This window comes from Staurois parvus, unplaced genomic scaffold (genome assembly GCF_062004578.1).
Source record: "Staurois parvus isolate SC_StPar_1 unplaced genomic scaffold, SC_StPar_1.0 ptg000503l, whole genome shotgun sequence".
NCBI classification, from domain to species: domain Eukaryota; kingdom Metazoa; phylum Chordata; class Amphibia; order Anura; family Ranidae; genus Staurois; species Staurois parvus.
Genome location: NW_028318299.1, coordinates 1,848,559 through 1,864,366, shown reverse-complemented (window position 1 = coordinate 1,864,366; position 15,808 = coordinate 1,848,559). Strand labels below are relative to the sequence as shown.

Genomic DNA, 15,808 nt, shown 5'->3' with positions numbered 1-15,808 from the left:
TGTAGCAAAATACTCGCCGCTCAAAAAAGTACTTGTATTCTCTAAAAGGGGCGGTTCTGGAAGGTGGGTAGGGTTGGAACCAAGGGGCGGTGCTTGGAGGTGGGTAGGGGATGGAGACAAGTGGTGACTCAAAATTTCCTGCACATTTTCTCTGAGAAAAAAAGCCCTGCTTGTAACTGTCAGCCATGCAATGCCTCATGGGACTAGTAGTTTGGCAACAGCTGGAGGGCCACAAGTTTGACACCCCTGGTCTTTAGCCATAAAGGAGAGCACATGGTCAAGCTATCTGTCCTGTCTCAGAAAACCAGGAAACTTGGATATGTGATTATAGACATACAAAACAATGGAAGTACAAATATTAATTATTTAATGAAGACACCAAAAAAGATTATTTTTGATGAGCAAACCTGAACGTACAGGCTTCCTTTTCACCGTTGTCCAAATGTTCATCTGTGGTGGTTCTGCGTCTTTTAACCTCTGATTTGAGAGTAAAATCCCGTATGACCCAAGCAAAGAATGGCGGCAAGCTGGATGGTATCCCCGTCTCTTCCTGGCATTGGGTTTTCTCCTCCTGAATGGAGGCTTTGTATAAGATGTTGTAGTGTATTCGTAACCCAGAGCTTAGAAAATATATTGTTAAAGGAAAAACAAAACCTGTTGTGTTCCCGTTTCCTCCCTGAATTTATTAGGAAATAAGGAAGATTGATTCAGAATGTATCTAAAAAAAAGAACCATATGTAAATACTGTCACAACCATGCTATGTGGGTGTTTGTAGAGCCAGAACCCCATGGAATTATGGGTTGTTGAACATTTGGGAAGCATTGTGGGCATAGACAGACCAATGCCATACTGGTATACTGAATCACATACAGTAACTGCATTTTCTGTAGTACATGGCCCTATCTTAGTTTCCCTTGGAAGGAATCCCACCATTTTTGTTTGCTAGTATTCAGACTTCTGGAGCTCATTTTCAGACTCTGGAGGACATTTTGATTCGGAATGGTTATTATTTTTGTATAAAAAAATTGCATGGCACCAAATGCTCTAGATCAGGGGTGGGCAAACTTTTTGACTTGAGGGCCGCAATGGGTTCATATATTGGACCCGGGGGCCGGACCAAGAGTAGATGAATGATGTGTATGTGTCATCCATAGTAAGTATAGTAATATTCCCCCATAGTAAGCATAGTAATTAATCCCCCATATAGTAATTCATCCCCCATAGTAATTCATCCCCCATATAGTAATTCGTCCCCCATATAGCAATTCGTCCCCCATATAGCAATTCGTCCCCCATATAGCAATTCATCCCCCATATAGTAATTCATCCCCCATATAGTAATTCATCCCCCATAGTAATTCATCCCCCACATAGTAATTCATCCCCCATATAGTAATTCATCCCCCATATAGTAATTCATCCCCCATAGTAATTCATCCCCCACATAGTAATTCATCCCCCACATAGTAATTCATCCCCCATATTAATTCATCCCCCATATAGTAATTCATCCCCCATATAGTAAGTCCCCCATATAGTAAGTCCCCCATATAGTAATTCATTCCCCATATAGTAAGTCCCCCATATAGTAATTCATTCCCCATATAGTAAGTCCCCCATATAGTAATTCATTCCCCATATAGTAAGTCCCCCATATAGTAATTCATTCCCCATAAAGTAAGTCCCCCATATAGTAATTCATTCCCCATAAAGTAAGTCCCCCATATAGTAATTCATTCCCCATATAGTAAGTCCCCCATATAGTAATTCATCCCCCATATAGTAAGTCCCCCATATAGTAATTCATTCCCCATATAGTAAGTCCCCCATATAGTAATTCATCCCCCATATAGTAATTCATCCCCCATATAGTAATTCATCCCCCATAGTAATTCATCCCCCACATAGTAATTCATCCCCCACATAGTAATTCATCCCCCATATTAATTCATCCCCCATATAGTAATTCATCCCCCATATAGTAAGTCCCCCATATAGTAAGTCCCCCATATAGTAATTCATTCCCCATATAGTAAGTCCCCCATATAGTAATTCATTCCCCATATAGTAAGTCCCCCATATAGTAATTCATTCCCCATAAAGTAAGTCCCCCATATAGTAATTCATTCCCCATAAAGTAAGTCCCCCATATAGTAATTCATTCCCCATAAAGTAAGTCCCCCATATAGTAATTCATTCCCCATATAGTAAGTCCCCCATATAGTAATTCATCCCCCATATAGTAAGTCCCCCATATAGTAATTCATTCCCCATATAGTAAGTCCCCCATATAGTAATTCATCCCCCATATAGTAATTCATCCCCCATATAGTAATTCATCCCCCATAGTAATTCATCCCCCACATAGTAATTCATCCCCCACATAGTAATTCATCCCCCATATTAATTCATCCCCCATATAGTAATTCATCCCCCATATAGTAAGTCCCCCATATAGTAAGTCCCCCATATAGTAATTCATTCCCCATATAGTAAGTCCCCCATATAGTAATTCATTCCCCATATAGTAAGTCCCCCATATAGTAATTCATTCCCCATAAAGTAAGTCCCCCATATAGTAATTCATTCCCCATAAAGTAAGTCCCCCATATAGTAATTCATTCCCCATATAGTAAGTCCCCCATATAGTAATTCATTCCCCATATAGTAAGTCCCCCATATAGTAATTCATTCCCCATATAGTAAGTCCCCCATATAGTAATTCATTCCCCATATAGTAAGTCCCCCATATAGTAAGTCCTCCATATAGTAATTCATTCCCCATATAGTAAGACCCCCATATAGTAATTCATCCCCCATATAGTAAGTCCCCCATATAGTAATTCATTCCCCATATAGTAAGTCCCCCCTATAGTAATTCATTCCCCATATAGTAAGTCCTCCATATAGTAATTCATTCCCCATATAGTAAGTCCCCCATATAGTAATTCATCCCCCATATAGTAATTCATCCCCCATATAGTAATTCATCCCCCATAGTAATTCATCCCCCACATAGTAATTCATCCCCCACATAGTAATTCATCCCCAAAATTAATTCATCCCCCATATAGTAATTCATCCCCCATATAGTAAGTCCCCCATATAGTAAGTCCCCCATATAGTAATTCATTCCCCATATAGTAAGTCCCCCATATAGTAATTCATTCCCCATATAGTAAGTCCCCCATATAGTAATTCATTCCCCATAAAGTAAGTCCCCCATATAGTAATTCATTCCCCATAAAGTAAGTCCCCCATATAGTAATTCATTCCCCATAAAGTAAGTCCCCCATATAGTAATTCATTCCCCATATAGTAAGTCCCCCATATAGTAATTCATCCCCCTATAGTAAGTCCCCCATATAGTAATTCATTCCCCATATAGTAAGTCCCCCATATAGTAATTCATCCCCCATATAGTAATTCATCCCCCATATAGTAATTCATCCCCCATAGTAATTCATCCCCCACATAGTAATTCATCCCCCACATAGTAATTCATCCCCCATATTAATTCATCCCCCATATAGTAATTCATCCCCCATATAGTAAGTCCCCCATATAGTAATTCATTCCCCATATAGTAAGTCCCCCATATAGTAATTCATTCCCCATATAGTAAGTCCCCCATATAGTAATTCATTCCCCATAAAGTAAGTCCCCCATATAGTAATTCATTCCCCATAAAGTAAGTCCCCCATATAGTAATTCATTCCCCATATAGTAAGTCCCCCATATAGTAATTCATTCCCCATATAGTAAGTCCCCCATATAGTAATTCATTCCCCATATAGTAAGTCCCCCATATAGTAATTCATTCCCCATATAGTAAGTCCTCCATATAGTAATTCATTCCCCATATAGTAAGACCCCCATATAGTAATTCATCCCCCATATAGTAAGTCCCCCATATAGTAATTCATTCCCCATATAGTAAGACCCCCATATAGTAATTCATCCCCCATATAGTAAGTCCCCCCTATAGTAATTCATTCCCCATATAGTAAGTCCTCCATATAGTAATTCATTCCCCATATAGTAAGTCCCCCATATAGTAATTCATTCCCCATATAGTAAGTCCCCCATATAGTAATTCATTCCCCATATAGTAAGTCCCCCATATAGTAAGCCCCCCCTGTGTCAATTCACTTACCTTTGCTCCTCCGCGCGTTCCTCTCGTATTCCCGCGCCGTTCTGGTCTTCAGGGAGGACTGTGAGAGAAGAGTTCGTCACGCTGCCCCGCCTACATCCTGGCTGCCCCGCCTACATCCTGACAGCTGCAGAGTCCTGACGCCCGAGAGGAGGGAGGGGGCGGCCATCCTAGAGGGGGGGCGGCCATCCGAGAGGAGGGGAGGGGAGAGGAGGAGAGGAGGTCGCCCGCCCGCCCGAGAGGAGGGAGGGGAGCGGGCGCCCGGCACACAGGAGAGCCGCATCTATTGTAAAGAGCCGCGGCTTGCCGACCACTGGCCTTGCGGGAGCCTAGCTCCGCGGGCCGGATTAAAAGGTCCGCCGGGCCGTATACGGCCCGCGGGCCGTAGTTTGCCCATTGCTGCTCTAGATAATTATTTATCCGATTGCTAATAGATACAATTATAAAAACCTGTCATGCCTTGTGACCTGATAAATATATCAAATCTTTACACCTTGACAGCTATTGTTGGGTTACTTAAAGCGAAGCTCCACCCAAAAGGGGAAGTTCCTCTTTAAGCCTTTGTCCCCCACTCCCTATTAAGGATTGGCACCTTTGGGGAGTGGGGGCGAGGGCGTACCCGAATTTGACAGGTACCCATTCCCACTTCCGCCGCGATCGCCTAGCCGATTGGAAGCAGAAGTTGTCCTCCTCCCTCCCTCCTCGTAATCTTCTGGGACACATAACAGGTCCCAGATGACTACAGGGCCCATTCAAAGTGCAGCGCTTCTCGTGGGCATCCGGATGTGAAGCCGCAAGCTCTCACAGCTGGGTGCCCACACTGAAGATGCCGATGCCAGGGAGAGAAACCAGCCATGATGAGGACACAGCGGGACCGAGAGACAAGTAAGTGGCTGTATTTTAAAAGTCAGCAGCTACAGTTTTTGTAGCTACTGATTTTTATTTTTCAGGTGGAACTCCACTCTAAATTGTGACAACTAAAGCAGACCACAAATGTACTGAAGTGTGGTCAGTTCAGCAGGAAGGGGCACAATTCCTTCCACTGACACCAATGATGGGGAATTGTTTATTCCCACTGATGTCATGACATTTTCTACCCTCACTGGCCTCCAAAAGTTTGATAAACAGTAAACTTGCCCTTTGTTTAGAAAGTTTGGAGATCCCTGATCTAGGGGCTACTTAAGGGCATCAAGTAATTGCTTTGAGATTCTGCCTTAATCCTGTTAACCATGATCAGTTTTGTACATGAGACTGACAGAAACTGCACAAAAGATAGAAAAGGCAGGGTAAGCTTAACATAGAGTAGGTAAGAAAGGTATATAGATGAAGAATAAATAAAAAAAATGGAAGAGTGGAAATTCCCATTCTCCACCTAGTCTAAGTAGAGAACACATTACCTTCATTGAGAAAAATGCATGGCATTCTCTGAATGGCTCCCATGATGAGCGAGCAACCCCTATGGTTACTATGCAGCAGGGCAGCTGCTTGGCATGGGACCTGGGAGGCAGCGAGGACCACTGTAGCAGTGTTGGCTACTACAGTGAATCTCGCCTTACACAGGGATCGGCAAGGTATGTAGACTTACATAGGTCCAAGCTAGGCCAATCAAACTATGCAGAAAATTCTGCACCTGTAGCTCAGCTTAAAAGCTCTTCCCTACAATAGAGGAGGTATTATATATACCCCTCCACCAGCCTGGGTCTGCTACTTCCCTCTGTTCCAGAACTGCATCCTATATCAGTCATTTTGGCATTCATCAGTAGCTCAGCATCTATCAGTTGCCTCACTACTGGCAGTGCCAGATATTTGTGTCTCCTGCTATAGGTATTGGTCCCATCCTCCAAGCCCTACATCAGGGATCTCCAGACTTTCTAAACAAAGGGCTATTTTACTGTCCTTCAAGCCTAAGGGGGATCAGACTGTGGCTGGTAGGAGTAGAAAATGCCCCGATGTCAAAGCAACATTGGTGTCAGTTGGAGGAATAGTGCCCCGTTGTTGATGTCCTTGGGAGGAATAGTACCCCATTGTTGGTATCAGTTGGAAGAATAGTACTCCATTGTTAGTATTAGTTGGTTTGTTGGTATCAGTTGGAGGAATAGTGCCCCATTGTTGGTATCAGTTGGAGGAATATTACTCCATTGTTAATATCAGTTGGATTGTTGGTATCAGTTGGAGGAATAGTACTCCATTGTTGGTATCAGTTGGATTGTTGGTATCAGTTGGAGGAATAGTACCCCATTGTTGGTATCAGTTGGAGGAATAATGCCCCATTGTTGGTGCCATGAGGAGAAATGGTGCCCCATGCTTGGCATCAGTGGGAAGAACAGTGCCCCAAGGTCCAGATAAAGGCAAACAAATGGCCACATCTGACCCCCTGACCACAGTTTGGAGATTTCTGCCCTACATCATTACAGGAAAAGTGATATCAAGGATACTATAGTTTCTCCAGAGCTTCCTGGTTGATACTCCCAGTACTATTGTAGATGACAGCACTACTCATGAGTATGGCCAACATCAGGATGATGCAGCCATTGTTCTTGTCTTCCTGAAAGACACATTTGAGTTGGTCAGTAGTAGTAGATAATAAATGTGTTTGGGCTCATTTATCTTTCCAATCTTACATTCCCGACATCTCCCAATCCTTCGGTGTCCAGCAGTACCAGTGTGTGGCCAGGCTTCTTGGGGTGAGGAACGCACCACATCCAGATGCCCCTTGTAATGGCTCTAATGGTGTGACCTACAGCAAAACCACCTGTGGAAGAACCAAATCCAAATAATGGATGTTTTAAAAATCATGTTTATATATTAAATCCATGAAACACTATCTTTCAAATGTTGATCTTTAATAATGATCACCCCTTTTGTGTAACAATGGCACTTCCATTGGGTTTTGGCAATAAAATATAACAATACTGTATAATATAAATCTTACCAGGGCGTTTTTTCAGCCAGAACAAGGGGGATTTGGTTCCGGTACCACCAGCACTGAATGTACAATATATAATAGCAAAAGGGTGCTGTCAGGGAATGAGAAGATTGCCGCGGCGATCGAATCTGCACATGCGTAGGACCCAGGCGCGCCTGTCACCAATGACGGCGCCAGTCAAGCACTAGGACCCAGGAGCGCCTGTCAGGAGTCGGACGGGCTATTTAAACCCGGCTCTTGCAATGCTCATTTGCCGTATGGTCTTATCTGTGTTCCTGAGTTCCTGAGAGTAGATTGTTTGTTGCCTGACCCTGATTTGCTGTCCGTCTCCTGTTCTGATCCCTGGCTTTGTCTGACCATTCTCCTGCTTAACCCCGCATGTCCTGACCTCCTGTTGACGAACCCGTCTTGTGACCTGTTTATTCCTCTGCCTGCTGATTCTGTACTACACCGCCACCACTGTTACCGACCCGGCCTGCCCGATGCTGCTCTAGTTACCTCCTCACATCAGACTCTTACACACCTTCTACGGTGCCTCTACCACAGCTGGGTGAACCCAGGGGCCGTGACCTGGTCTCGGCCTGCTCCAAGTCCATCCCCACCAACAAGGGCCCTGGTGAACAAGCAGGTCGGAGCTTTGGGGGATTCCGGTCTGTGGAGTGCTAGAGGCTACCACGGTTGGATTCCTGACAGGTGCTGAGGTGTGCTGGAGGGTCTACAGATGCTGGTCGCTGGAGGATCTATTGTTGCTGGGGCATCATTTGTTGCTGGGAGGAATCTACTGTTGAGGAAGGGGTCTGTGTTGTTGGTTGCTGGAGGGTCTATTGATGCAGGCTGCTAGGAGATCTATTTCTGCTGGCTAGGGTCTATTGTTGCTGATGTGTCTATTGTTGTTGGAAGGGGTCTATTGTACCTGGGGAGCTCTATTGGTGAAAGATGGGTGTATTGTTGCTGGCTGCAGGGGATGTATTTTACAGCTTATCAAGTACAAATTCCATATGAATTAATTAGCACCACAAAATTATTCTTGGTCCTGTATTCTCTAAAAGGGGCGGTACTGAGAGGTGGCTATGGAGTGGAACAAAGGGATGACTCGCTTGGAGGTGGATAGGGGGCGGAGACAAGGGGCGACTCGAATGAGGGAGTTCCTGCACCAATTCTCTGAGAAAAAAAGCCCTGAATCTTGTATTCTCATAATTAATTCTGTCCTGTCTCTCTTCTTGAGGTTTAGCTTGGCCTGATAACAGAACCCAGGGCAAGTGTTCCTTCTGCCCACCCCTTGTCCCAGCCCTGCCTGATGAAATCCAAAGCAATGCAAAGAAAAGAATTGCCACATCTGGTCATAACACAATGGATGACCAATTTGTGGATGATCCAAGAGCCAAATTCAACCATTAAAGTGTTACTAAACCCCGGACCCTGCAACCACTATCTCCGGTCTCCACAGTTCCTGCACCAATATATCTGGTCTCCTTGGACCCCACATTCACTATATCTGGTCTCCTTGGACCCTGCAATCACTATATCCGCTCTCCACAGACCCCGCATTCACTATATCTGCTCTCTATAGACCCCGCATTCACTATATCCGCTCTCCCCGGACCCCGCATTCACTATATCCGCTCTCCCTGGACCCTGTATTCACTATATCCGCTCTCCCCGGACCCCGCATTCACTATATCCGCTCTCCCCGGACCCTGCATTCACTATATCCGCTCTCCCCGGACCCCGTATTCACTATATCCGCTCTCCCCGGACTCTGCATTCACTATATCCGCTCTCCCCGGACCCCGCATTCACTATATCCGGTCTCCCTGGACCCCGCATTCACTATATCCGCTCTCCCCGGACCCTGCATTCACTATATCCGCTCTCCCCAGACTCTGCATTCACTATATCCGCTCTCCCCGGACCCTGCATTCACTATATCTGCTCCCCTTCCGGACCCCGCATTCACTATATCTAGTCTCCCTGGACCCTGCATTCACTATATCCGCTCTCCCCAGACTCTGCATTCACTATATCCGCTCTACCTGGACCCCGCATTCACTATATCTGGTCTCCCTGGACCCTGCATTCACTATATCCGCTCTCCCCGGACCCTGCATTCACTATATCTGCTCTCCCCGGACCCCGAATTCACTATATCTGCTCTCCTCAGACCCCGCATTCACTATATCCGCTCTCCCTGGACCCCACATTCACTATATCTGGTCTCCCTGGACCCTGTATTCACTATATACGCTCTCCCCGGACCCCGCATTCACTATATCTGGTCTCCCAGGACCCTGCACCACTATATCTGCTCTCCTCAGACCCTGCATTCACTATATCTGCTCTCCCCGGACCCTGCATTCACTATATCTGGTCTCCCACAGGACACAGAACATGGAAATGCAATTATTTTTGTAAATATAAACTGCTAAATACCTTTTCTCATCAGCAGTATATAGCAGTCTTGTGACTTCTATCAGTATCCAGCCGAGCACTGCTTAAAGCTTGTAGGAGGAATTTTCTTTCTGCTCCAGGAGGTTTCAAGACCCCTTACCTGATTGGCCCTGTGTTGATCACATGCACTCTCCCAAGAAAAAAAAAACCTCTCTAGCAATGCACACCAAATTGAGCATGTGCAGAAGGGCTACGGGCTCAGTCTGTATCAGGTGGCCATTTCAACAAGAGGAGGAGCAGAGAAGACAGGATCAAACAGCGTTTTTACACCATGCAGAGGATTATCCCCTTAGGTTCCACAGGGAGTATAACAAGCATGCTTTCCTGCATCTACAGACTGATTGTACTGCTGTGGGTTCAGTAACACTTTAAATTACCGATAATGAAAAAGCTGTCCAACAGAAAGCTGTAGGCAATAATTATCTATATGTATACAGTGTTAATTCATCAAACTATTTTTAATCCCATGAGATACACAGAGAGATTAGTAGAGTAGTATCTGTCCCTCTTACCTGTTCTGTGACCTGATAACTTGCTGATTAGGTAGGATTTTCCAGACCGGTAAGGTCCCACAATGGACACCACAACCAGCGGCTGGGAGATCTTTGCCAGGATCATGTGGGCATCCTCATTTACACGCAGATTATTATCCACGTAGTTCTCAATCAGACAGATTGGATGGGTCATCCTTGGTGGGGGAGCCATGGTACACTAGAAAGGCAAACAAAATCTGTATTGTTTGCTAGAAAATTACTTAGAACCCCTAACATATTAAAAAAAAAAAATATATATATATATATATATATATATATATATATTTAGCAGAGGTCTTAGAGAATACAATGATGGTTGCTGCAATTTTTTCGATGTTACTCTGCAATTTATTTTTAAAACAAATACACTTTAATGAATTTTAATGCAACATCAAAACACATTACATTTTTATTATTATTATATAGGATTTATGGCGCCAATAGTTTGCTCAGCGCTGTACAATATAAGGGAGACAATACAATTACATTACATTTCAGTACAGAAGGAATAGGAGGGCCCGGCTCGTGGAGCTTACAATCTAAAGGAAGGGGGAGGGGATACAAAAGGTGATAGTTGCAGGGGATGATCTGGCGGAGGTGATTCAAGTACAGTTCTTAGGTGGAGGTGGGGTAGACTTCCCTGAATGAGTGAGATTGCAAAGATCGCCTAAAGGCAGACAGGGTGGGGGCTGACCAGACATGCTGTGGTAGGGAGTTCCAGAGGATGGGAGAGGCTCTGGAGAAGTCCACACATTATATAACCCAATGGTTGGTAAAATATAAAAGATGATGTTACGCTGATTAAATAGATACCTAACATGGCACGCTTTAAAATTCTGCACACTTACGGAATGGTGACAAACTTCGATACTTTAAAAATCTCCGTAGTTGACGCTTTAAACATTTTTACAGATGACCAGTTTAGAGTTACAGAGGAGGTCTAGAGCTAGAATTACTGCTCTCACTATAATGTTCGCGGTGATATGTCACATGTGTGGTGCGAACACTGTTTAACCCCTTTGCACCGGTGCCTCCCGGCCCTTTAAGGGTTTCAGAAGCCGGGAGGCGGGGTCTAGGGTCATGCGACTGCCATAACACATTGTCACGGCAGTCACATGATCAGGAAAGGTCCCGATCGAAAGAGGAGATTTGGGACCTTTCCATGAGTACTGACATGTGTGCTGGGAGCGCGCAGGGTGTGCACTCTCAGCACATATGTTCTTTTTTAATAGAACGCAAATGTGCGGCCGCTCAACATCTAGGCCTAGACTCCGGGAGGCCACACATTTGCGTCCAGCTGGCATGAACAGGTTAAATATGCCTGCGCAACCTATGTATGAGTTGGCCTCCCAGGGGGACGGGGGCGCTTACATTTTTTAATTATTTTTTTTATTTAAATTTTTTCCACTGTCCTTTTTATTTTATTTATTTATTTATTTTTACTTTTATCACAAAAAATGTAAACATGCCTAAGAAATAAAGCATGACAGGTCCTCTTTATGGAGACATTGGGGTCTATAAGACCCCTATTCTCTCCTCTATCCTTGAAAGCCATCCAGCAGCTATTTAGCCACTGGGATTGCTTTTACTTAGTAGAGCTTCTCCAGCAACAAAAAATAAAGCTGGCACTGTGGCTGACAGCTGCAGACATGACCCCGATATTACCGCTTGAAGTCAAGCAGTCAAGTGGTTTATATAAAGGCAACAACATTGTTTTCCATTCCACTTGGAAAATCTCACTGACAATATGGCATATCGCCCCCCCCCCCCCGGTAGCAGGTCTGGGGGTACTTACAGCAATGCGGGGAGGTCTCTCTGAGAGCAGCTTCTGTCCTTGGCCTTACAGTTACCTCTCCTCCTTCTTGTCGGTCTGTGAGAGGTGTCCCTGTGCCTCACACCTCGTGGATCTGTCCTCTGCCTCCCCTGTACTCTGGGATGGTCACATTTTCTAAGCTGGAGCTCTATGACTATCAACTGACGTAACATCGCGATTCTCCATCTGAAACCTTTCATTTGACATTTCTCTGACACTGAAGTGAAAGTGGAAGTACAGAATGCATTCCTCGCCCAGGGAGTGGTGTGATAAACTCTACAAAAATAAATGCTGTACTCCTCCCTTACCTGCAGGGTGCTGGAATGGAGAAGTTTGGAATGTCTGGCACGTTGTTAACCCCTTGTCCTCCAGAGGATTTACCCCCCTTCACATCAAGGCCATCTTTGCGATACAGCTGAAGGGGGGTACCAATGAGCTGGGGATCTGCTGAACGGGGTACTAATGAGCAGGGGGGTTATATTGGACCCCTTTATAACAGACAGAAAATCAGCACACACAGGGCATTTGCCACGCTTTTTTAAACCCTCACCCTCCTGAGGATCTCCCCCCCCCCCCCCCTTCCTGACCAGGCTATTTTTTGCATTACTGCGCTGAGTTACTTTAACTGACAATTGCGCAGTCATGCAACGCTGCACCCAAATTAAATTTACATCCCTTTTTCCCCCACAAATGGAGCTTTCTTTTGGTGGTATTTGATCACCTCTGCATTTAATATTTTTTGCTCTATAAACAAAAAAAGACTGACAATTTTGAGAAAAAAACAATATTTTTAACTTTTTGCTATTAAAATTTAAAAAATCAAATTTCGGCATAAATTTAGGCTAAAATGTATTCTGCTCCATGACTTTGCTAAAAAAAAATTAAAAAAAAGTATATTAATTGGCTTACGTGAAAGTCATAGCGTCTACAAATGGCGGTATAGATACTGGAATTGTTTTTTTGTTGTTTTTTTTATACTATTGGCAGCGATCAGCGACTGATAGCGGGACTGTGGGACTGCAGTGGGCATTCTGACAATGGGGGGGAACTGACTTGGTGTCACTCACATCCCCAGTGACACCGATACAGTGATCAGTGCTAATAAAAAGCACTGACACTGTACTGACACTGGGCAGGAAGGAGTTAACATCTGGGGCGATCAAAGGGTTAACTGTGTGCAGTGTGTGTTGTACTGTGTAAGCATGCTGCTATGCAGAGCCATACAAAGCAGTGTGCTGGAGCTGATAGGGGAGAGATCTGTACTGTTTACATACACACCTCTCCCCCATCAGTGATACTTGGCGATCGCCGGGTGATGGCGTGGAATCAACGGCCGGGACCTGGTGATTGACAGCTGATGCCGCCAATGGCAGAAATACAAAATCATGTATATATATATATACACTGTATGTGATTTTGCTCAGCCCTGCCGCCCTGTAGCAGTAGTTCTCCTATAGGGAGAGGGGAAGCGGTTAAGGGAGTACTTAATACAAAAAACAAGGAAATCCATACCAGGCCCTTTGAATATGACATGTATATTACGGGGGCACTTCACACAAAAAAATAAGACAGAGGTCTTCTAGGAAATCCATACCAGGCCCTTAATCTGAGCATGTAGCCTTACTGGCCAGAAAAGGTGGAACAAGGGTGCTCCCCCCAAAACCATACCAGGCCAACATAGGGAGGTGCCTTGCCATGGGGGACATGTTAATAAGAACAAGGGACTTGCTGTATCTTTACAAGTTTTCCCTGCGGTTGTGGGGTCTGCAGTCAGGTGGTTCATTGCACACAACATACCCTTTACCCTACACCTCACCTCCCACTTACTGCACACACTACCCACCTTTAACCCTGCACCCCCCTTCCTGCACATACTGCCCCCTTTAACCCTACACCCCCCTTCCTGCACACACTTCCCCCCCTTTAACTCTGCTCCCTCCTTTCTGCACACACTGCCCCCCTTTAACTCTGCACCCCCCTTCCTGCACACACTGCCCCCCTTTAACCCTGCACCCCCTTCCTGCACACACTGCCCCCTTTAACCCTGCACCCCATTCCTGCACACACTGCCCCCTTTAACCCTGCACCCCGTTCCTGCACACACTGCCCCCTTTTAACCCTGCACCCCCTTCCTGCACACACTGCCCCCCTTTAACCCTGCACCCCGTTCCTGCACACACTGCCTACCTTTAACCCTACACCCCCCTTCCTGCACACTGCCCCCCTTTAACCCTGCACCCCATTCCTGCACACACTGCCCCGCTTAAACCCTACACCCCCCCTTCCTGCACATACTGCCCCCTTTAACCCTACACCCCCCTTCCTGCACACACTTCCCCCCTTTAACTCTGCTCCCCCCTTCCTGCACACACTGCCTACCTTTAACCCTACACCCCCCTTCCTGCACACACTGCCCCCCTTTAACCCTGCACCCCATTCCTGCACACACTGCCCCCCTTTAACCCTGCACCCTGTTCCTGCACACACTGCCCCCCTTTAACCCTGCACCCCCTTCCTGCACACACTGCCCCCTTTAACCCTGCACCCCGTTCCTGCACACACTGCCCCCCTTTAACTCTGCACCCCCCTTCCTGCACACACTGCCTACCTTTAACCCTACACCCCCCTTCCTGCACACACTGCCCCCCTTTAACCCTGCACCCCATTCCTGCACACACTGCCCCCCTTTACCTCTGCACCCCATTCCTGCACAAACTGCCCCCCTTTAACCCTGCACCCCGTTCCTGCACACACTGCCCCACTTTAACCCTGCACCCCCCTTCCTGCACACTGCCCCCCTTTCCCCCTGTATATGGGATTATAAAGGGATGTGACTAGGAGATGATTAGACCGCTACCAGAAGATGAGGGGCGGGATCCTGAGAACAAATGCACATGGAGTGAATTGCTGGAGATTATTTACTGTGTGTCGGGGTGTGAAGTGGATGAAGAACTGCGGGAGGCTGCAGGAGGCTGCGGGAGGCTGCGGGAGGCATACCTGGTAAATAGCAACAGCAAGTTCATGAAGCAGGTGACCAGTGACGATGGAAGAGGCATGGCTTAGAAAGTGACATACGGGGATGAATGATCATTTTGTCACAATGTAACAGTGATTGGAGAGCCATGATGACGGGGGAGTGGCTTGGGAGAATGGCAGACGAGAGTTCCGATATCGGCATCGGTGTTGTAGCCTGCATTCTTGCACCCTACACCAGGGTTTACAGTGGCTCTGCAAGAAATCAAGATTGTGCTGCCGCTGGCCCTGGGTGGGGAGAAGGGAAGCCAGTGGTGCGCCCTGGGCAGCTGCCTAGTTTGCCTTGCTGGCAGGAGATAGGCTAATGTGGCCGCTTTCTAAAGGAAACTTGCTGTAATGCGCCGTAAACATTTTGTTTTTCTCACCTGGAATATCTTCAGCTAATTTAAAAAGTATCCCGGAGTGCGGCTCTAATGTAATGATAAGAACCTATTCACATTTACACGCTGTGTTAGCTTCCACCACAAACATGTCAGTAAAATGAGGCATAGTAATACCTGCAGCACTGTGTGTGTTGTGGAGCTATTCATTCTAAATGACAACTCCATTATCATCCCTGGCTGGGATTACTGGTTTCGTAAAGCGACATATCAGCAGTGATTTCATCATGTGCTTCTCTATGCAATGCAGGCAGATCATAGCTGGGGGGGGGGCTGTACATAGCCTCCTGAAAATATCACAGCACCTTGCCTTAGTACTCCTGCCAGTGGGCTGGCTCTTGGGAGGAGTTATGCAAAATATTAAAATGCTTTGATGGATGGATGCCAATTTGGAGGAGTGGGCATTCTTAGGCAGACTTTGGATGAAGACTTCCCTAGGTAACGCCCACATGTGATGCTGAGCCTCCATGATTGAAAGAACTGAAATCCAATGAATGAAAGGGGCGGGGCAGGGACAGTCA

At 45.9% G+C, this 15,808-nt stretch overlaps 1 protein-coding gene across 1 annotated transcript in view; it reads right to left on the bottom strand.

Moving 5' to 3' along the window:
• The window catches only part of LOC149451987 (guanylate-binding protein 3-like), a 31,854-nt gene extending 19,897 nt beyond the window's left edge, over positions 1-11,957 (bottom strand). Inside the window, exons 1-5 of the mRNA XM_089689938.1 lie at positions 11,857-11,957; positions 10,041-10,239; positions 6,776-6,906; positions 6,590-6,699; positions 418-620 (exon numbers count right to left, since the gene is read on the bottom strand). Coding sequence (XP_089546064.1) covers positions 418-620; positions 6,590-6,699; positions 6,776-6,906; positions 10,041-10,233 — 637 coding nt within the window. The 5' untranslated portion in view covers positions 10,234-10,239; positions 11,857-11,957. The remainder of the gene's footprint in view (positions 1-417; positions 621-6,589; positions 6,700-6,775; positions 6,907-10,040; positions 10,240-11,856) is intronic.
• Positions 11,958-15,808: the final 3,851 nt, after the last annotated feature.